Below are 23,562 nucleotides of genomic sequence, written 5' to 3' on the forward strand. Positions count from 1 at the left end.
ACATCACCAAATTAATCACATCCACATACAAATCCACTTTACCGGGAGACACGTTTTCCTATCCTCCCGATCACTTCCTCCACAATCATCAAACAATTTCTTTTTAGCCGCTCCAAGGCAAAACGACTTGACACACGCCACATGCCACTTGGGCAACATCACACAAACACACTATCGCCGGAAGATACATTTTATTCCCTTCCAGCCAAATAACACACAGACAATCACAATATCAACAATATATGCCGGAAGGTACATTTTCTTCCCTTTCGGCCAACCCAAGCAAACAACACTTCAACTATACCGAGAGGTATATTTTATTCTCCTTCGGTCTCATCCTCTATATAATATAATCCAACAAAATCACACAATATCTCAAAACTATGGACATAACAACATAAACTTGCAACTTAATAATGCAATAATAAATATAATTGAAGCAAATATATGTGCACTAAGTTTACCATTTAAATGCACATATACTTATCTCCATTTATATTCACAATCACACTACAATAATTAAAACATTCATTCTTACTTAAATAAGCGTACGTAATTAACTTAGTCGCCGCTAAGGGTGACGTTGAAAAAGGTGAGGTTTACTCACTTTATTGCTTGCTCTAATTTCTAGTTCACCAAATACGAAAACTTGTTTCCACCTCAAACACCCAAGTAACAAGAAAATCACTTAGTAAGGCATAACCTCAAGGTTTAACTAATTTAACTCCAAAGAATATTCTAACTATTCCAACGAGCATGGTACTCTTTCTCTCTCTCTCTACCACCATAAGCACTCAGAATCCCTTAAGAAACTTCCAAACTCACTAATACTAACATCCCACTCCCTCATTTCCTCACAAGCTCCAAATCACTCAAAGATCAAACCTTTAACAACAACTAACTTACTCAAGAATTAACCTAACACGGTTGACTTGATATTAAGCTATTGTAAGACTATTTGACACGACCCGAACCTTGTTCAATTCCTCACAGTTTCACCTTTATCATTTACTCGTATTGAAAATTCTAAGTATAGAGACTAAAAAAGTTGACATGTAATTCGTATGTTATTTGTAAAAAACTTCATTCACAAAAGTTGTAGAACTTGTCGATATGAGTTCGTAGACACGCGGTATGTTTAAAGCGGTTACCGTATGTAAGAGTTGTTAGTGACCAAAATTAAGTGTCGAAATTGAATTAAAGTTTATGTAAGGGCAATGTAGTAATTTCATAAGGCACCATATACTTTTAAAACCCTCTCTCTTTTCTTTCGGCCACACTTTTTCCTCTCTTCCCTCACACAATTAGAGGGAGGCCAAGTTGAACAACCCGGATCATTCCCAAAAACTCAGCCGCCGCCACCACTTCTCTTGCCGGCGTATGTTTCATATTGACTTCACCATGAAAATTACTTCTGAGTAATTTGGGGGTGGGGTGTTTCACTATTGACTCAGATCTTTACATGTCGAGCCTTGGTTTGGGCTTATAGAAAAATAGGTATCAAGAATATCTAATATTGAAGCCTCTTTTAGAGATGACAATCAATGAGTTATGTAAAAACAATCTCTATAGTTGTCTTAAGATTGTAAATAAAATCTCTATAATTGTCTTAAGATTGTAAATAAAATGGGGCGATATTACAATATATAAATAATAAATTAAATTCTAAAATAAAGATAAATTAGAAATAACTATGCAGGAACAAAAATTCAGGATTAAGAAACTGAAAATAATAACTCATCAACCAATACCAAACGAATATAAGGAAAAGTCGAGTCGTATGTGATACCACGTTGTTCTTAAGACTATTATGTCGCCTCTACTGGTGCAAAGACTCAATGATGCTAGTCTCTCAGGATACAACGACTTGCAAATCCTTGAACAAGAGAACAAATTTGAGAGAGAGATGAGTGTTAGAGAGATGTTCTCTGATTGAATCTATTTAAAATTGTGTTTCTGAATGAAGAAATATGTCGCTATTTATAAAGATAAAAAATTATCACTAAATGAATTGTCATGAATTTAGAAATGAATTTCTTATCAAAAGTTCCGACGGTTATGTAATGAATTTCATATGTTACGACTACTACCTTAATGAATTTCATTTCGTACGTTACGACTGTTACACAATCAATTCGACGGTTACATAACTCAATCTCATTAAATTTGTCGTTACATAATGGTATTGACTCTGACGTTATAAAATCAAAGTGGTTAAGTCGTCACACATTCCAGAATTCAAATAGTTTTCACGTTTATAGTGACAATTTTTTATTCACACTAAAACCAATTTAACCAGATAAATATACGTTTTGTAGCTCTTAATACCAGAGAATACAAGTTCATATTTATCATTACAAATTTAAGTGCGTCTACTTAAATTTCTTTAATTAAATTGGTTTAAAATAAATAGTAAAATTCACTATTTTTCCAACAAGTTATATGACAAAGATGTCATGATCACACTCCTCATGACACTCATTTATGGGATTTTGAAGGTCGAGTGGCCAGCTACTTATCCAGATTTTGTTCTATGTGTCATTAAAGAGTCGAAAAAGTGATAGTTAGCGGGAATAATATGTTTATATTCAAATTTCTAAGTGAATGGGTCTTTGATTGCCTAAGGGGAGAAATTACTCGGCATAATATCAATGAACGTAAACTAAATTTGTCTATCCATTTAAAACGATATACATCATTTTTTATTATTTCGAGTAGGGACTACTGAACGATACATAAAATGTGCTTGTGCATGGAACAATGTCAGCATTACATGCTTTCCTCCCACGGATTTATATGACTTACATTTTTTTATTAGTGAAACTTTGGTAAACTTAAAATGCAAAGGCTCTAGAATGAAGAAAATATCAATATGATTTTTTTTTGAGTAAGTGGGAATCTAGGGTGTCGCTGTGATGACAAAAATCGGAGAATTAGCCGGAAATTTCTTGAAAATTAATACAAATATTTGCTTTTAAAAATCCAAGCGCGGTTAACCTTGTTAGTAACTGATTAATAGCTCGGGAAATTTTCAGGGTTCCATATTACTGGGTGATACATAAAATAAACATGTACTTGGAACACTGTCAGCTTTACATACATTCCTCCCACAGATTTATATGACTTGCATTTTTTATCAGTGAAACTTTGGTAAACTTAATAGCTTGGTAAATTTTCAAGGTTCTATATTTTGCTAAATCTTCGGAAAAGATCTATAGTTTGGTTGTGCCATAATCGTGTTTTTTCTTTTCTACAAATGTTCGTCTCAATTGCGTATTTCGTCATAGAGGCGAGGTTTTCATAGTTTGTGTTTAGCTTAATAAATGCTAACAAATTGGTTTGCAATAAGCTGCTATGCGCTTCTGTATAGAAATGGTCATTTACACGTATATCTCATGCATATTAAGTGTTGGTAGTTTCTAATTTAACTTATCATCTAATGAAATGACATCTATTATTTAAAAGCAAAAAAACGGAGGGAGTTAGAAATTTGCACTCTCGATTTTACAATACACATTCTAACTTTCTTTTTCTAGTAAATTTAATTGTTGTCTTTTTTGAAGGTAAGTACTGTGGTTTTTAATAAATAAAGAATCAAAGGCCATAATAGATGTCACATACCCCATCGGCTACTTTCTACAAATAAACAAGAAATTAAGACACTTTCACGACGGTACATAACACATGACTACTCACTTATCACATTCAAGATCAACTTATTCAAACGTTACCTATTCTACACAAATCTAGCATAACTAAACACTATAGACATAGGCAACTACAACCAATAATGGAAAGAAGGAGGAGCTGCCAGACCCGGAGACCCAGACCAAGCAAGAAACAACTTATTCATCATTGAGCCCAAACCCAGGTTCAAAAGCCTAGGCCTAGGCCCACCCAAGTGCAGCCCAAGAGCCCAACAACTCCTTGATTGCTGACAGAAGTAGATCTGACGTCTTCCCCTACATCACCGGTGCAACTCCGGCCAGCCTTCGACCCATCGCCAGCCCTGCCCTCCACCACTTTCTGACGGAGGCGAAGCCACCACCATCTCCAACGACCAAACCTTCCATCCCTAACCGCAAGTATACGAAGTCCACATCAGGGCTCAAGCCGACCATATCAAGGAAAAATGCCTCTAATCCTCCCCACAATGATCAAATCAGCACATAGTAGGCACAAAAAGAAAGGATTTCAACATATGTTTGAGCACACCCACGCCGTAATAAACACGATCAACCCAAAGAGACCTCCGAGTCGTCGCCAATCGCAAAAACCAATCTCGACGGATGCCTCCACTGCCGTCCAAAATCTGATATGATCCACCATGGACTGGGCGAAGAAGATCGTCACTGCCACAACTTGAAATCTCGATCAGTTTCTCTCTAGGGAAAACTCTAGTAGAGAGAAACGTTGACATGATTTTCCTTCTAATTTAATTTTTGACTTTATTAATAAATGTTTTGTCTTAAAACCTTCTTTGTCTTATTATAAACATTATTGAAAAAGATAAGAATGTGAACCGTAAAATCGGGAGTGCAAATTTCACTAGCCAAAACTAATGTGCATTCGTTAGCGGCATGTAGAAAATATAACTATCTAATTTTGTCTTGTGTGTTTTTTTTAAAAGATCTAATTTTGTTACATCCCTGTCACCTTTAAAAAGGTGGTGTTATTGACACACATTGTTTTGTTATTCACATGCCCTACTAATGAAATAATCCAATAAAAATCGAGCAAAAATAGTAAATTGTAATCGAAAAAGTAATAAAGAAATATAAAAAGTATGTTAATAATAAAAAAGGGTGTGTTAATAAAATTGCATTAAAAAGTTGTAGACACCACAACGATGACGTGGAGAAAAGAGCACCTTCCTCCAATACCGGTATATACACAACGCCTTGGTATCTCCAATATGAACCTCATTTTCCAAATCCCCTTCTCCCTCTCTCTCAGCCACTGCGAGTCCTCTCAGTGACTGAAGAGATAGAGAGAACCTGCCATGGAGATGGCAACCACCACCTTCCACTCCTCCTCCGCCTCCGTCTCTATCCCAAACCCTAACTCCAGACCTCACCCCCTCTCCTCTTCTCTCCCACTCTCCAAGCACCTCTTCGGTTTCTCCTTCCCTTCTTCCTCCACCGCCAAAACCACCACTCTCCGACTCCGCTCCCGTAACCCTACCTCCTTTGCTCCTACTCCGATCAAATGCTCCGTCTCCGAAGCCGCCGCCCCCGTCGGTAATTTCCTCCTCTTCTTCTGTATTTCATTTCGTTTTTATAAAATTCACTGCCGCACTTTTATAGAGCGAAATGATTTGAATTCGTCGTGGTGTGTTGTTATCTTAGAGAAGAAGAAATTGTCGAGGAGAGGTGACATTAGGAACATCGCCATTGTAGCGCATGTTGATCATGGAAAGACGACTCTGGTTGATTCTATGTTGAGGCAGGCCAAGGTGATGATTTGTTTTTCTGTAATGATGTAGCATAGTGAATTTTGGGAGATTACTGATGGAGCTTTTCGGCAGGTGTTTCGTGACAATCAAGTTGTGCAAGAGAGGATAATGGACTCGAATGATATAGAGCGTGAGAGGGGGATTACTATTTTGAGTAAAAACACATCTATTACGTATAAAGATTCCAAGATTAATATTATTGATACTCCTGGACATTCCGACTTTGGAGGGGAAGTCGAGCGCATTCTCAATATGGTCGAAGGGATTCTTCTAGTGGTAACCTGTTGCACCTTGTTTTGTTTGGCTTGTAATTATTTTTGTAATGTGCTTGTTGTTTCATGATTTTTTTTGTTGTTCCTCTTTTTGGCTTTGTAGGTAGATTCTGTTGAGGGCCCGATGCCACAGACGAGATTTGTTTTGAAGAAGGCTTTAGAATTCGGACATGCTGTAGTTGTCGTTGTCAATAAAATTGACAGGCCTTCTGCTCGTCCGGATTTCGTCATCAATTCCACCTTTGAACTGTTTATTGAGCTCAATGCTACTGATGAACAGGTAATTATTTGTTTTGAGGAGTGAGGGTTGTACAGTTTGCAGAGGAATTTGTTTTGGTACTTTGGAATAATAGTTGTATGTCAAACGTAGCCTAATAATTTGGCACTAACTTTGAATCAATATTTCTGGGGGGCTGACGAGGCAAGTTCTAATAGTAGGAACCAGTTTGTGATTGCTATATAGACACATATACTCACAAGGATATTCTTTTTTGAAAACATTCTAACTTATATCGTGCTTTGAAAAACCTGAAAAGTGATCTGTCCTTGAATGGCCTCTGTATTATAATTATTTGTCGTCTTTGAAGCCTCTTGTGTATCTTTGTTGCTTCCAAGTGATATACATATGAGAAATTAATCTCTTTGTGATTTTCATTTTACATGCAGTGTGATTTCCAAGCAATATATGCTAGTGGAATTAAAGGTAAGGCGGGGCTATCGCCTGATAATCTGTCAGATGATCTTGGCCCCCTTTTTGAGGCCATTATGAGATGCATCCCTGGACCGGCTATTGAAGAAGGTCCACTACAGATGCTTGTGAGTGGTTTGTTCTTTATGTCTTCTTTCTTTCTCTTTCTGTTTTATAACTACTACCATCTGTCCTGGCGTGTCCAATCTGGGTTAGATGGTGCTAATATTTTATTAAACTTCGAAGAAATTGTCATGTGAGAAAGGTTTCAAGCTGTAATAAGATTGCCTGCTCATAATAAAGACCGTTTTGTAGTGCACTATATTTTCATATAGAGAGTTAAAGGAGTCTCTCTTAAATTTATTGACTAACTCAAATTGTGAGCGGAAGATGAAGAACATGAGTTTTTGTGTTCTCTAGTTTGTTCATTCATTCTCTTTTATATCATTGAAGCAAGTGGTTTCATTTTCCTCTTCACGGTGTGCTTCTGAAGGATATGTAAGAATCAGCTCTACATAAAAGGAAAACTTATAGTGACTGGCCAGAACAAAAAAATGTAGCTTCTTGCACCTTGGGCAGTGTGTGTTCCTGCCTACGAATTCTTGAGTGTTGAGTGCTACATGTGAGGTTTCCGATGCCCTTTGCCATGAGAACAGTCCTTTTATTCAGCTGAAAATTAAGTAAAGAGAACAAGAAAATAATCATTTAGTCTTCTGCTTCAGGTATTTTAAGGGTCCATATTCCCACTTTTGCAGCTGTTAGTTTACTCTTAGAGTTTGGCTGCTTCTATCCGTTTAATTCCTGTGCAAAGTTTACTTCTTGTGTGGACTGCTGTGTCACTCATTGTATATTTCTCATTTTATTTAAATAAAGTAACTTTCTTTTCACAGTAAAAATGAAAAGAAGAGCGCTCTTTAATAAATTAATGGTCCACAATAAAGGAGTATTGTAGAGCTTTAAGTTGTTAATATGAAATTTAGCTCCACATTTGTTATTTATTTATTTCTCTATTATTATTGTTATTGTTATTATTATTATTATTATTATTATTATTATTATTATTATTATTATTATTATTATTATCCAACATAAGTATGGTATAGTTTATGCTGTATTTAACTGTCCATAATATTGTAGGCCACAAATATCGAATATGATGAGCATAAAGGACGGATAGCTATTGGACGTTTGCATGCTGGGGCTCTTCACAAAGGAATGGATGTGAAGGTGAGTTTGAGCCAAATCTGCCATATATAGTTACTTATACATTTGGTTGTTGTCCAAATTAACATCCACATCTGGTACTTTTATGCATTTGATGGGAAGTACATCCTAATCTCTTTGTAATGAAATACAAATTTCTTCTATAAAGAATGGGAATTTGGAAGCAGTTGGAGTGCTTCCCGTTTTCTCTATTACAAGTTGAAATTCCTTAATTACTATGTGAATGCAATGCAAGGCTCTGAACTTGTATCTCCAATCATTGATACACAATTTGATCTTAGTGCAATACATGTCTTTTGGTTTGTCATATGTTCATTATCAGATTAATGCAGTATTACATTCTGATAGATCAAATTCATGAGATACTGAACAGGAAGAGAGAAAGACTTTAATATCTTCTTATGGCTTGGTCTCTATAGGTATGTACCTCAGAAGATTCCTGTCGGTTTGCTAAAGTTAGTGAGCTTTTTGTGTACGAGAAGTTCAATAGGGTCCCAGTAGACAGTGTGAAGGCTGGTGATATATGTGCTGTTTGTGGAATTAATGATATTCAGGTAACAACTTATTGGTTTTGCACAACTCAATTGTTACTCTGTATGTGGATTTGGTTTTGCACAACTCAATTGTTACTCTGTATGTGGATTTTATTTTATTTTGTTAAATTTGGGAGAAACATCTAGTCTGGTTTTAATTTGATTTTACTTGCTCAGATTGGCGAGACAATTGCTGATAAGACACATGGGACTCCGTTACCTGCTATTAGGGTGGAGGAACCAACAGTAAAGATGGCTTTTGCTATTAACACTTCTCCATTCGTTGGGCGTGAGGTAAGCCTATATTAAATGACTTTTCCAAGAAGTTAGGTTATTCTTCGAATTAATAACTTCATGTGCGCTTTAACCTCTGAGAAACCAAGAGGTTAAAAGTTTACATGAAGTTAGAAGCAGACGATATTTTCATAGTCCACATAGTGTATTTACTTTTAATCTCGAAATCTGGAGCCACAATATCCTTTTTCCTCTGATATGGTTTTGTGTGTGTGTGGCTATCTAAAAGTTTCTGTTGTAGGTTTAATTGATTTGAGTGATCAACCTCATAATTTCTTTTGAAGCATCATTGTTCTGAAATAATTTGTTTCATTTTTATTCCATGAAAGTGACCATGTCGTATACATCTACGTATGCATATTCTTGTTTAGATTGTTCCTTGCTAGGATATCCTAGGATATCCGGCCATGTGCTCATAGCCAACTGGTTTTTGATTTGATAACTTAACTTCAACCTCTGTATGCAGAGACACAGATAGGATATCCAAATACATGTATGTGTATATTCAGTGTTCTCTTGCTAAATTATGTACGGAATATGTTATCTTGCTGTCAATCTCCCACAATTTAGAACAACACTGCACCCAATGTGTCCTAGATTGACAGCCTTGCAGCACAGCATGTTAGAGGTATTTTGTTGGGCATCATGACATGGCACCTCATTTGTGGTTTGACTTCTTTTTAATGCATTCTGTGATCATCAATATTAGATGCATAATATATGATCCGTTCCTTGTCTGGTGCAGCATTCACTGATTGAACATTTATTTTCTCATTTTCAGGGAAAATATGTTACTAGTAGGAACTTGCGAGATCGGCTTGCGCGTGAGCTTGAGCGTAACTTGGCTATGAGAGTTGAAGATGGTGAAACAGCAGATACCTTCATTGTTAGTGGACGAGGCACTTTGCATATTACCATATTGATTGAGAACATGTGAGTGGTTATTTATGTTGCAACTTCATAAATCAATTTTAAGAGGGGTTACTGGAATAGTCTGGGCGATGAGGTTTGAAGCATGAATCTCATCAAGCTTCCTACTTCGCTTTTTGTTAGACTTTTCTACATCCTAAAAATTATAGGTTCAATAGGAGGCCCCAAATTTGGGCCTCGGTCCGGAAGGCAGGTTTGAGGTATATATATATATAGTCCTTATCCAGAGTGAAGCTTCACTCTGAAATTTCAGATTGAAGTTCCAATTTTGGCACACTTTTCGGTCAAATTTTTTCAGCATAAGCGATTCAATATTTAGATATGCTATTCAAAATCATATCTACAAAATTTCATCCAATTTGACAATGATTTGAGCTTTCAAAATTGAGATTTACACGAACGGTTCACGTTGAACAATTTTAAATCATTCATTGATTTAATCTAATTTCAATACCTTAACGATGTCCGAATTAGATGAAAGTTTGTATAGATGATCTTGAATAGCATACCTAAATATTGAATCACTTATGCTGAAAAAATTTGACCGAAAAGTGTGCCAAAATTAGAACTTCACTCTGGATAGAGACTATATATATATATTTATTTATTTATTACTTGTACGTACACAATGTAATTAATTGTTGAACTCAGGCGAAGAGAAGGGTATGAATTTATGGTGGGACCTCCCAAAGTGATTAACAAAAGGGTAAATGACAAGTTGCTGGAACCTTATGAGGTAATTTCTCGTTTTTTGGTTCTTCTCATTTTTGTTATGACTTGCTGCTTTTTTTCTTTTTACAATATATAAAGGATACCAGCAAGTAATTATGTTCTTTTTATGGCGCAATATGTCTCCTTATAAGTCATGATTATGCTACCACTCATCTGATATAAAATATTTCTATCCTATGTGTTGCTTGCAGATTGCCACTGTAGAGGTGCCAGAAGAGCACATGGGTCCCGTTGTTGAACTTCTAGGCAAAAGGCGGGGGCTAATGTTTGATATGCAGGGAGGGTGTGTACTTTTTTGTTATAAATCTTTGAGTAATCTACTTTTGAATATACTAAATAAATGAAAAAGTGGAACTAAAGGCACTGACTGAACTCGTGCATGATGTATATATAGAGCATAATTGTATTCATGGATCTTGCAATTACATATGGGAGAGACGTGCATAGTGATAAGTATAACTTAAACATTCGCAAATTTGCCTATGCAGGTCTGATGCTTTGTTAGATGTTCAGAAACTTTGACATAACATGATATGAATGTAGATATGCATACAGAAGAAATTACTAGATTCAATTGGGGCAAATATAATATGCTGTCGAGTAAAGCTACATAAATTTCCTTTTTAGGTGCAAATTTTTACTTTGGTGTCAAATCTTTTAGGTGCCATAAGGTGTGCAACATGATTTTAACTATAATCAGTCCCATTCAGATTTCTTGCTTCTTCTTGTTTTTCTATAAATCACAGTTAAAATTGTACTTCAAAAGCATTACATAATGTACGTAGTGCACACATGCATATTATATTCCTTTGGACCTCAACATCCAGCCCATGTTGAAGAATTCATGAGACCACAGTGTTATGCTCACCCTCTTTGTACTCTGTTTCACTTGAGTATTGATGTTGGCTATTACTTTTTGAACTTGCTGCTTGGTGAATTTATATATATTCTGACTGTCTCTACTATTTCTGTGCAATAGGTCAGAAGGCACAAATATACTCAAATATAAGATTCCAACTCGCGGCCTTCTCGGTTTACGAAATGCAATTCTAACAGCTTCTCGTGGCACAGCTATTCTCAATACAATATTTGATAGCTATGGACCTTGGGCTGGTGATATGAGTACCCGGGATCTGGGTTCACTGGTAACTCTTCTGTCACTTTATAATATTTTGAGGTTTATTATTTACCGTGAATGATGTCTGTATGCATCTGCACACACTGCAATGGCTGCATGTTACTGTGGCCACCCTGTCCTACTTTGTACTACCAATTAAATCTTTTGAACTAACTTTCAGGTTGCCTTTGAGGGTGGAACGAGTACTTCTTATGCCCTTTCTAGTTCACAGGATAGAGGGCAGATGTTTATTGCTCCTGGGGTGGACGTTTATAAAGGTCAGATAGTTGGCATCCATCAGCGACCTGGGGACTTATCTCTTAACGTATGCAAGAAAAAGGCTGCAACAAACATCCGTTCCAACAAAGAACAATCAGGTGATAAGAAACTTTAGTCCTATTCTACTATCTCCTGCCCATTGTTTTTTTTAAGGGTGAATACCTTGAATTTATCCCCTTTCTGCTTTAGGACTAGTTTGGTACAACTTCACTTCTAAAAAAATCAGTTTCTAGGTCGACTTTTAAAATTTATATTGTTTGGTAACTTAAGAAAAATCAGTTCTTTTTTTTAGAATTTATAAGTCACAAACAACAGCTTTTAGAAGCAACCCGAAGGTTACTTTTAGAAGTTGCTTTTACTCAAAGCCCAATAAATGTCAATATTTTTCTCAAATAACACCCTTATCTATAATCATTCTCAATATGTTAAAACAAAATCATGTCATTTTTGGTCGTTGACCATATCTACATCAGTTTTGTTTAGAATTGACCAAACAATTTATTTATCGACAGCACTTGTAAAAGTAATATTTACCAAACACAAACCTGTTTTAATTCAAAGTTGATTTTTTTACAGTACAGTAGAAGCCGATTTTTTTTAGAGTCACAGCAATACCAAACTAGCCCTTAGTCACATTCTCCTGTGAAATTTGAAATGCTGAATTTTAGTATTTTTGAAGTTTCCTACAATATGTAGGAGGTGAGGATTCAGCTGTTTTAAGCTTATATTGAGCTAAATGTGAAGTAATAAAGACTAGAATGTTATGAACCTCTAGTGGTTTACAGATAGACTGTTTTGCTAATCTGCCTTTTCTTGTCAATACTATTAGATAAGACTAGATGAATCAATCTACATTCACCAACCTAAGTAGATTGAAGTATCTTCATATTTTATCTTATTTGTTTCAAAGGCTGGCCAAAGAATCCTTGGAGTAGGCTTTTCATTAAAGTACTATTTCCTGAATGGTGTCTGTCAGTTTGAGTCCTCCCTCTTCGTTACTCTACTCAGTCATTGAGTTAACTATGAAACATATAAGCTCTCACAAATACTTCATATTTTCTTCTAGTCATTTCAATTACATTTGCAGCAGCAAGACTCTAGGCATTGCAATTAATAATTAAAAAAATTCTCTCTTTGTGCAGTAATTCTTGATACCCCACTGGATTACAGTCTGGATGACTGCATTGAGTACATTCAAGAGGATGAATTGGTGGAGGTCACTCCAGCGAGCATCCGGATGTGCAAAAACCCCAAGTTCTCAAAGAAATCATCTAGGTAGTCAGTTTTGTGAATATATACCATGTGAACTGAGTATCCTTGCAAAACTCATCACATATTTGGTTGAGTCACTTGAGTAAGCAACGGTATAAGTTCGAGTTGTTTAGACATCAAAGATGAAGAGTAAGTCAAGTTTTGCAGTATTGGTTGTATATAAAAGAATAAGAATCAAATTTGTACAACTACTACAAGTAACAAGATGTTCACTGGTTAATTAATAGGAACTGGTATGACAAAGGTTCATGATATTGAATTGTAATGGAGATCATGGTTATCACATTTTGACTGGACGAAGTACGACAGTTTTCACTTTACCCTATCTGCTGTTTTGGTAATGGAAAGTTAATGTTAACAAGTAATGTATTTAGTAGTTCGCAAGTTCTGACTGTTGCATTTGTTGGAGACTTGCACCATTTTCTCTACAGGTATGCTTTGCAACTCACTCTCTTATTAAATAGTGTGTGACTGACGATAAGAGTATGATAGAGAAATATGTTGACCAAGAGCACATTGTATTTGTTGAATCTGTTCTCAAGTCTTGATCTCATCAGAGGAGAAAGAAGATTTATTATTGTAGGTTTATCTAAATCCGAGTAAGGGGTTGTTTTTTCTTCTTAAATTTTTAGGTCTTGAAAGTGATATAGCCATGCTTAGTCTTTACCTTGTTGGTGCCTGACATCAGTAACATGACATCCAGGCTATGCAGTGTGCATCTAGATGGGTGTGTGAGACACTGAGACCGCCTCTAGGAACCCAGGTTGGTCCTAGTGAAGAAATTTTTATGTTTCTAGAATGATTCACAAAGATCTGTTCTTGAACTGGAAGCATGGTGTTTATGGAATAGAAGTTTGTGATTCCAAATTCCTGATATGGTAGATCGTCCTTTGTCTCTAAGAAGTTTTTTGTGCCGTAGTCCGTAGATAGCTTAACAATATGTGATAGGAACCATGAAGAAGATGTAGTACATAACAATAAAAGAAAATATTGCAATAGGATTCTATTCCATATCAGGAATTTGGAATCACAAACTTCTATTCCATAAACACCATGCTTCCAGTTCAAGAACAGATCTTTGTGAATCATTGATCTGTTCTTGAACTGGAAGCATGGTGTTTATGGAATAGAAGTTTGTGATTCCAAATTCCTGATATGGTAGATCGTCCTTTGTCTCTAAGAAGTTTTTTGTGCCGTAGTCCGTAGATAGCTTAACAATATGTGATAGGAACCACGAAGAAGATATAGTACATAACAATAAAAGAAAATATTGCAATAGGATTCTATTATTTTTTCAACTTCAGTTGGCCATTGACTTTACGGGCAACTTATATGAGGTTGTGGTTAAGTTATGGTGACAATAATGGTATAAATCATAGTTAGACGACCAACAAAAAATGGTGGTAGGGTATCACCGGAGTCGATTCCAGGAGTGGGATGAACACAAAGGAGGGTTGATTCACCTGAATACATTATTGACCTGGTACCTATTTAGATATAGCCAACACAAGAGACTCGGTTGGTTATATAAAATTTGGATATGACTTCTCACCATGGCATACTTGGTCTTCTCTTGCAGAAATTATTTCTTCGTCTATTACTATATGTACTTTTCTTCTCTGGTATACTGTTCTAGTATTCTTTATTGGGTACAGTATTCTAGTATTCTAGTATGTACTTAACTGAGAAGTTTCCCCGATGCATTAGTTTCTCTTATCCTCTGTTTCCATTTTTCTATTCTCATATAATATTTGGAACAACGTCGAAAATGTCTTTGAGATTTGAAATTGAGTTTAGTGTTCAATTAGTATAGATAACTTACCCCTAAAGAAATGTCTGGGCAATGTGTTGATCGAATTACATCAACATCTACGGCTGTCCTGGTGGGGAATTTGTTATACAACTAATACAAGCAATGCTGAAAGAGTGCAAAAGTAGAAAGCTGAAAGCTCTATGATTTGGTTATCTGACTTGTATCCACACTTGTTGCTTGTTTCTTCATAACCCAGGTAAAACCACACCATAGTTTACAAATGAAACCTCTGTTGAGCGGAATGAGTGCAATGGAGGCAGTAATCAACCTTTAGGCGCTAGTTGAATTCAAATTGTCATTGCTATTGTGAAAGACTAGCAGTGCATATATCTATACTACGGAGTCGATAACAATTAGGAGACACCATAGAACTTGGATGTGTACTTGGATAGGTAAACTTGGAGATTCATCGTCCTAATTTTGAACTTGGTCAAGTTTGGATAAGTATGCTAAGTTATTTGTTTGTTCTTATTTGAATGCATCAGCCTACTGCAACCTCCTCAATTCTATCCGAGTAAGGTTGGTTAATTGAAATATCGACATCAAATGGTTGAGACAGTCTTCAGACGGCGAAAAAATGAAATATTCTTCATCTTGTGTTGATTGGAAATATGTTCAAGGATATGTGGTATATATTATTATATCTACGTAGCTAGACATGAGGTCATCTAAGTATTGGCTCAATAAATAGTTGGTGTGAGTGGACTGGAGGAAACTGTGAGTATAAAACCTACGGTGTCACACTATTTAGGAATATGGAGGTTCAAACCTATACATATGGGAATAGCAGAAATGAACTACTCTGCTTCTCTTAGTCCATTCCATCACTGTATACTTTACTTTCAACTTTCAAGTGGACAATTCCTGTTAGTTTAGGGAAGTGTCTCTGGTGAGGACTCTGAAAAGAGGATATCACCAGGACTTATACTCACAGTTAGGAATTAACCATAGTGTCGATCACACGCTCTCAAGTTAGGTGCAACAGAGAAGTGCTACGGTGTCACATAGAGATCGCCGACATTGATGAGAAGTGTAAACAAGCCGACTCAAAGCAAAGCATCAAATGTCCAAGCTCTAAATGAAATCTTAATCACTATAATCAAACGAACTGAGTATCATGTTTAGGAAGCCATCTACTAGAAGGGACCTAAACATGATAAATTCCCATCTATTGTGGGAATTTTCACAAGATTCCATAATGATTCTCCTTGCATTTTCAAAAAAATAAAAATAAAAATCTCCTTGAGAACTTGTCAAGTAGAGTTTAACTGAACCTAACAAAACCGCTATTTCAAAGTATATAACTAATGGTCAAATTTTCTTCAATACAGTTCAAATTTATTTGTCTAACCGATTATACAGCCCAACTTATATAGTCGACTAACCTTCCATTTTAACGTACGTAAACATTCATTCATAGTTCACACAAAAAATTCTAACATATGTTTTCATCATTGATTTATGCTAATTTTCTACGTACATTACTCTAATGAGTCTAATCTAATCGAAGTTCCCTCTCGCCCTGAAAAATTCCAATCATGAGCAGCTCCCTTTCTAACGTAAAAGAGTCCAATCGCAAGCATCAACCCAAGTTCTTTTCCTTGCAATTTGTTTTTTTTATTATATATTTTCACTCCTAATGTTCTGACAACTAAAATCAGACTCGTGTGGGAACAACTGAAAGGAGCAGTCAAACAGAGCCCCTCTGCCTACTCGTGTACAAAATATTAATTCCAAACATTGTCCGCTTCCTCCAAGTCAAAATCGTCGTGTTTGACCAACTCCTCGACGCTTTTGATGCTTTCTTTTTATTGCTTCCTCTCTCAAATGACGCCTCTACCCTCCGGGACGGCTGGAGAGTGCAGACTGAAATTCGCTTTCTGTCCCTCTGTCGCTTCTGCGTGCTCAGAAGACCTAATGATTTAGACGAGGGTAGCAGTGTCTTTTACTACCTTACTGGATTTTATACTAATAATTTATTTCAAAGTCGCCGGTCTATAAACGCCAACTTAAATTTTGTGATAAGACCAAATTAGCCTTTATTGGTGAGAAGGTATTATGCTCAATACGTAGAGGGGACATTTATTACGTGTTTTACTATTTGGTTGGCTTCTAGAAGGTCTATAAGCAGGTTAGGCAATTGAGCCTTGCCACACATATTGCTTTGGGTGGAAGTATGTATAACTGAAAAGGGCGTATCACTCTCAAATTAAGGTTGATTTATTTCTCAAATAATTCTGAATTAAGTATAAAAATTTTCCTTGATACGTAACTATTGATAATGTCAAAAACAAATTTGTTAGTTTCTCGAAAATCAATGACAATCTTGAATATGAGAATCACGTATATTTCATGTTAATAATATAAAATTCTAAAAATTTGAATTAAAAATTTAGTGACGACTGAAAACCAAAACACCAACTAGTTAGATGTAATACATTTTTTTTAGAGAGGGTAGAAGAACCCGTCTCTAAATGAGACTACCTCTACTCCCATTATTATTAACCATACTATTGTGCAAAATCTGAGGGGACATAACACCTAAACCCCGATGAGCACTAGAATTATTACAAGAATCCTCAACTAGGACATCCGGCAAGATATTTGGAACCTCACCGACATGAAGTTCCACTACATTACCACTACTAGCAAAATGTGCTAACCTATGAGCACATTATTTGCTTCTTTAAAGACATGTCTAATCGAAATAAACTCAAACTAAAGCATAAGAACTTTGCAATCATCTATGAGCCTACTTACCTCAGACATACCAGGGGACTCATTATTCAGTGCATCCACTAGCACCACACAATCACTCTCCACCTCAACATCCAAGAAAGAGTCATTTGAGAAATATTTTGCCTTCAACACACGAGACAACAAAGATTGAGGAGATGTGAGGATGCGCCAACCTTGCTTTGCTAAGAGAGCTTGATTGAAAACCTCCATGTCACGAAACCCTAACCCACCCTCCTCCTTTGAAACATACATGTTCCCAAGCTAGCCAATGAATCTTTCTATTATTATCCGTATCACCTAACCAAAAGTTAGACATGCAACGATGGAGTTCATGACAAATATGGTTAGGAAGCTCGAAAATACTCATCACATACGTAGGAATTGTCTGAATAACGGCCTTGATCATCACCTCCTTCCCCGCGGCACTCAGCAATCTATCTTTCCACCCCTTTAGCTTAGCCCGTGTCTTCTCACTCACAAACGCAAAAGCTTCTAACTTGGAGTAACTAATCTCAGACCAAAAGCCTCGGCCAAAGCCAACTCGACCTGAAGTAGTTTTGGTGGTACAACAAGCAGATGACACTCGACTTTTAAAAGTCTTTAATTGTTTTAGTAATTATAAACACAATCAATTTTTAATCATGTTTCGTATTTTATTAGATAACTTACGTTTTGAGACAATTTCATAAATTGTAATTTCTTTCCTTTCACGCCTATTGGACTATGCACTTTGGCTTTTGGATTTCACATGTTTGGGGGATTGTTTTCCTTTTTATTGTTAGTTGATCGAGCACTGAACTTTCTTATCTGCTTGATGAATTTTCTCCTTCAAAACCAGACTCAATCTCTATACAAAGTCCTTTGGATTATTTGAAGTAAAATGGAAAATGCAAAGAGCACAATATCGGAAACATATCCAAATTCTAACCTCTGTAAATACAACAACCTCCTGAGGGCCATAAGTCCATAACCTACCCACCTTCAACCCAAATAATAATAATGATAATGATAATAATAATAATAATAATAATAACGAACATAATTGAATCAAATATTTTAGGAAACTCCGGCCAGCTCTCTCTTCTGGAATTCTGACTTTTTCTCTCCATATTCCAACTGTGAAACAGAGCACACAACTAGAGAGACAGAGTCAGAGAGACACAACCAGAGTCTAGAGAGAGAAACAAAGAGTGCTTCGACGCTACGAAGTCTCCTCGAACCTTGTCTCTCTATCTCTCTCTTTCATCAAATCTTCCCTTTCACACCTCAAAATTCCCCTTTTCATCTTCTTCCTAAACCCTTCTCTTAAATCACCTCCCCTTCTTTCCTCCCCTCTCATCATCCCAAAATTTCAGTCCTTTCAGGACAACTGATCACAAACTCCAGCACCCATCTCTTAAATTCTCATAATTCTCCGATCCTAAGTTTTCTTCACAAATGGGTAACTGCTGCGTGACGCCTCCCCAGACGGGCTCGCCGTTGAAGAACAAGAAGAACAAGCCGAACCCTTTTTCCGTTGACTACGTCGTCAACAACGGCGGGAAGCTCGCCGTGCTGAAGGACCCGACAGGGACAGAAATCGAGCAGACATACGAGCTGGGACGCGAGCTCGGCCGAGGAGAGTTCGGGATTACGTATCTGTGTACTGACAAGGCCACCAATGAGAAGTTTGCCTGCAAGTCGATTTCTAAGCAGAAGCTGAGGACTGCTGTGGATATTGAAGATGTGAGGAGGGAAGTTGAGATCATGAAGCATTTGCCGAAGCATCCTAATATTGTTAGCTTGAAAGATACTTTTGAGGATGATAATGCTGTCCATCTTGTTATGGAGCTCTGTGAGGGCGGTGAGCTTTTTGATCGGATCGTATCGAGGGGCCATTATACTGAGCGTGCGGCTGCTGCTGTCACTAAGACTATTGTGGAAGTTGTTCAGGTGAGGATTTTGTGGTGATTTTGCGAGGATTCGATATTGGTGTGTGAGTTTTTTGGTGATTGTTTTGTTGAGTTTATATATTTTGGGTGTTTTGAGGAGTTAAATAGGTCTCTAGTTTGACTAAGTTGTGCTCGGAGATTGTTAAGCTTACTTTCTAGATATAATCAGAATTGATTATTAGTCAGAACTCAGAAGTACTTTAAAGAAGTAGTTCCAATTTGATGATGAATACATGCATATGATAAGGTAGCTTTTGGTGGCCAAATTGCGATAGTTGAGATTCTTGGTATAGATTCCCCATTGATGAGACTTATCTCTGAGAAATCCAGGTTTTGATGGTTTTACAGGCTGTGACGTTAGTTTGACGTGGTTAATTTTATTGCAGATGTGCCACAAGCATGGTGTGATGCATCGGGATCTTAAACCTGAGAACTTTTTGTTTGGAAACAAGAAAGAAACGGCACCTTTGAAGGCAATTGATTTTGGGTTGTCAGTCTTCTTCAAGCCTGGTAAGTATTTGCAGAACTATCGCATATGATTATTATCTCATTTTGTTTAGTGTCACTGATGTGTTGAACCTTTTCGTGTACATTACCAGGTGAAAGATTTAATGAAATTGTTGGAAGTCCATACTACATGGCTCCTGAGGTGCTAAGGCGCAATTATGGTCCTGAAGTTGATGTATGGAGTGCTGGAGTTATTCTTTACATCTTACTTTGTGGTGTTCCGCCTTTCTGGGCAGGTGTGTTGTCTATGCCCTATTTGTGCTTTTGTTAGAGATGCAACTCCTTCCGGAGACCAATGATACTTTTGCTAATGTTCTGACTTATAAATTCGACATTCTCTGACTCTAAGCCTGTTATCTTGCTCTGCAGAAACTGAACAGGGAGTTGCACAAGCAATTATACGATCTGTTGTAGATTTTAAGAGGGACCCTTGGCCTAAGGTTTCTGATAATGCAAAAGACCTTGTGAAAAAGATGCTTGATCCTGACCCGATTAAGAGGCTTACAGCTCAGCAAGTTCTAGGTACTGAGAAGCTCTGATAAGTTGTGATATATATATTGCCAAGTAGTGGACGTTTTTTGTTGCTTCGTGTTCACCAGTTTGAATCTACTGAAATAATAATCTTGTTCTTTCTTATTTGAATGCAGATCATACTTGGTTGCAAAATGCAAAGAAAGCTCCAAATGTTTCTTTAGGTGAAACAGTGAGAGCAAGGCTCAAGCAGTTCTCTGTAATGAACAAGCTTAAGAAAAGCGCACTCAAGGTAATGCCTCAAATTTTATTTATTATATATATATTTTTTAAAAAATTGGCAGGCTTCTGCTTTTTTATGTATTCCTTACCAATTCTTTGGAATTCAATTTACAGGTTATAGCCGAGCATTTGTCACAGGAGGAAGTTGCTGGCATAAAAGAGGGATTTAAGATCTTGGATACCAGCAATAAGGGCAAGATTAACATTGATGAGCTAAAAATTGGGTTACATAAACTTGGCCATCAGATTCCTGATGCGGATGTTCAGATCCTAATGGAAGCTGTAAGTGTTATCCTGTGTTTTGAACTCATTGCATGTTTTTAGCTCTACGAAGTCACTGCAGTTATTTTTCTTTGGTTTGATGGGTTTGGACTTGGGTGTCCGTAGTAATCATATATGATCATGAAATAACACTTCCAACTGTCTGAAAGTACATAGAAACTGGCATGGTCTTAGCATTGAAATGTCTGTATGTATGCTTTTTATCAACTTCTACTTCACCCTTTACATGTAATGACTAATTTCTCCAAAGTACTTACCTGTTATCATGAGAAAAGAATTGCAGGATTTCTTTTAAGTTCTTTAAAAGTTTAATATCTGAGCAAAAAGAAATCCAGTGAAGTGATTTTTTTTGTATCATTATGACATTTTGATGAATGGGGAAGGATAGAAGTGATTACTTTGAAATGACTGACTTATCATACATGCGTCATACGTGTATCAAATTTACAAGAAAATGGTATATTACACTTGGATGACTTCATATGAAGAATATGATGTTGCACATATTAACCAGATGTTGATTTACAGGGTGATGTAGATAATGATGGGCATCTGGATTATGGAGAGTTTGTAGCCATTTCTGTTCACCTAAGAAAGATGGGAAATGATGATGAGCACCTTCGCAAAGCATTTGACTTCTTTGATCAAAACAAAAATGGGTATATTGAAGTTGAGGAGTTGCGAACTGCCTTGGCTAATGAAGTTGATGACAACATTGAAGATGTTATTAGTGCCATTATCAATGACGTGGATACAGACAAGGTTCGTTGCATTTTAGACTAGTAAAACTGTAACCCTCCATATCTATATCTTAATATCAGTCAGGGTACAAATTTACATATAAGTGAAGTAAAATTAATTTTAGTGTGGTGTACATGTGCGCTTCTTTAATAGATATCTTATTAGTATCTATGCTGGTCTTTGGGCTTCTGAGAATGCACACTCAATTCCCTTTTATGATCGCAGGATGGAAAGATAAGTTATGAGGAGTTTGCCACAATGATGAAGGCTGGCACAGATTGGAGAAAAGCATCAAGGCAGTATTCGCGGGAACGGTTCAACAGTCTCAGTTTGACATTGATGAGGGACGGATCATTGGAAAATAAAACCGAGAGTAAATGACTGGAAGACTGACTCAAGGTTTCTTTTGGGAAGGTGATACATCAATACATGTTAATGAAAGAATTGTTCATTTTTTGTCTGTGCTTTTGAATTTCTTTCTTCTTTAATTTTGCTCTGTTAATTTTACATCCTTCTGTAGACCCTTCTGTGAGTTTTAGGATATGAGCCAAGGGTTTTCTCGTGTCTTGATGTAGAGTGAGTTGGCAAAGAAATTCATTGGGATTGTACATATGTTATAGAAATTGGCATATATTTTCATCAAATTGATCATGTGAAATTAATTATGGTATCATTTGTCAAAGTTAGCTAGGAATACCAAACTTCTTGACATTTCATGCTTTTTATTAATGTATCATCCTGAGGTGTCCGGTAGTTATATGACTTTGGGTGCCTTGCAACCAAGGATAACCAATAATTATATGAACCTGGAAAGTAGTTTCATACTTTGATTGCTAATGTGAGTTGTAAATGGACTCCAAATCATTCATCCTTTTCCATCATCTTGTGTTCACATTTCACCAAACAAATGCCTACACAATCGCCAACTCCAAAAGAGAGCCTAACCATGGTAAAAACAGCCCTTGAAACTTTAATTGTGTTGTGAAATGCCCAACTAACACATATTGTTGGTTCAGTTCAGAAATCTTTTTGTTGGTTCAGTTCGGAACGATAACGAAGTCGATAGGTCTGAGACAAATTTTTTGGTCTCACCTGGAATCCAGTGAGGAAAGTTCTATAAAAGAATCAGATAACAATTTAACCACAACACAGATCAGGACACAAACACCAGATCTTTAGAAATACTAAAATCTGAAAAGGAATTACAAAACTCGAAAGTTTATTGTTATTCCCATCTTTTGCTAATTCTAAGCATAAAAACTATGAACTAATTTGGAGCTCGTTCTGAAGCTCACTCTTGGATTGATAACACTAAAATAAATTTCTCAATCCCTAGAGTAGCCATGTTTTCTAGTTTAACTCCCATAATAGACCAAAGGCAAAACGATTACTAAAAGCTAGGCCAGCTAGCGAGAAGAACTAAAACGTACAATATACATGGTATCAGAACGGAAGGGCGTAGGAATCAGGATTCAGATGCATCAATGATTGAAGTTCTAGCTTGTAATGAACTTTGGGACTGGTTTCATCAGAAATTTCATTTACATTCTTGCATAAGAAGGGCAATAATGAAATTAGCTTCAGTCCTGAACTAAATGAATTCTGTTAAAAAGAAATGAAAATATGTTGTCTAACAACGATGGTTTGAGATCTCCTTTTCATTTACATTCAAGTGTTGATATGCTTCAGTTTAATGCTGACACAAGCTAGACTCTTGGTCCTCTTGGAGTAATCAAATGTAATCGCATGATCAACTACCAGAGCTCCTTGAAAGTAGCTGAATGTCACATAGGCACATACCCAACATCACTCACCTCCATCGCTAAATTCGAAAACGTCTGTCATTTTCAAACATAGTAATGGATTTGTTGCACTTCAAGGTTTGTGTGTGCATACATGGGAGTGGACTGGAACCAATATATATGATGAACTGTGGATGATTAAGAACTCTTCGGTGTTCATCGTGCCTATAATGATTCAAACCATAGCTAGGTATCATT

At 36.5% G+C, this 23,562-nt stretch overlaps 2 protein-coding genes across 2 annotated transcripts; both read left to right on the plus strand.

Annotated features, from left to right (window-relative positions):
* Positions 1-4,937: 4,937 nt before the first annotated feature.
* On the plus strand, positions 4,938-13,161 carry LOC126800385 (putative elongation factor TypA-like SVR3, chloroplastic). The gene is made up of 14 exons (XM_050527750.1): positions 4,938-5,240; positions 5,349-5,455; positions 5,528-5,731; positions 5,831-6,007; positions 6,394-6,543; positions 7,553-7,642; positions 8,059-8,193; positions 8,350-8,466; positions 9,248-9,399; positions 10,048-10,132; positions 10,320-10,411; positions 11,108-11,273; positions 11,427-11,622; positions 12,667-13,161. Exons 1-14 carry the CDS (start codon positions 5,003-5,005, stop codon positions 12,801-12,803), a joined length of 2,046 nt encoding a protein of 681 aa, XP_050383707.1. The 5' UTR covers positions 4,938-5,002; the 3' UTR covers positions 12,804-13,161.
* Positions 13,162-18,500: 5,339 nt separating this feature from the next.
* LOC126800386 (calcium-dependent protein kinase 32-like) lies at positions 18,501-22,213 on the plus strand. Its single transcript, XM_050527751.1, has 8 exons — positions 18,501-19,280; positions 19,666-19,789; positions 19,879-20,022; positions 20,156-20,308; positions 20,434-20,549; positions 20,654-20,821; positions 21,350-21,583; positions 21,788-22,213. The coding sequence occupies exons 1-8, from the start codon at positions 18,786-18,788 to the stop codon at positions 21,941-21,943; spliced, it is 1,590 nt and encodes a 529-aa protein (XP_050383708.1). The 5' UTR covers positions 18,501-18,785; the 3' UTR covers positions 21,944-22,213.
* Positions 22,214-23,562: the final 1,349 nt, after the last annotated feature.

The sequence above is a fragment of the Argentina anserina genome, chromosome 6, assembly GCF_933775445.1.
Source record: "Argentina anserina chromosome 6, drPotAnse1.1, whole genome shotgun sequence".
Taxonomy (NCBI): Eukaryota; Viridiplantae; Streptophyta; class Magnoliopsida; order Rosales; family Rosaceae; genus Argentina; species Argentina anserina.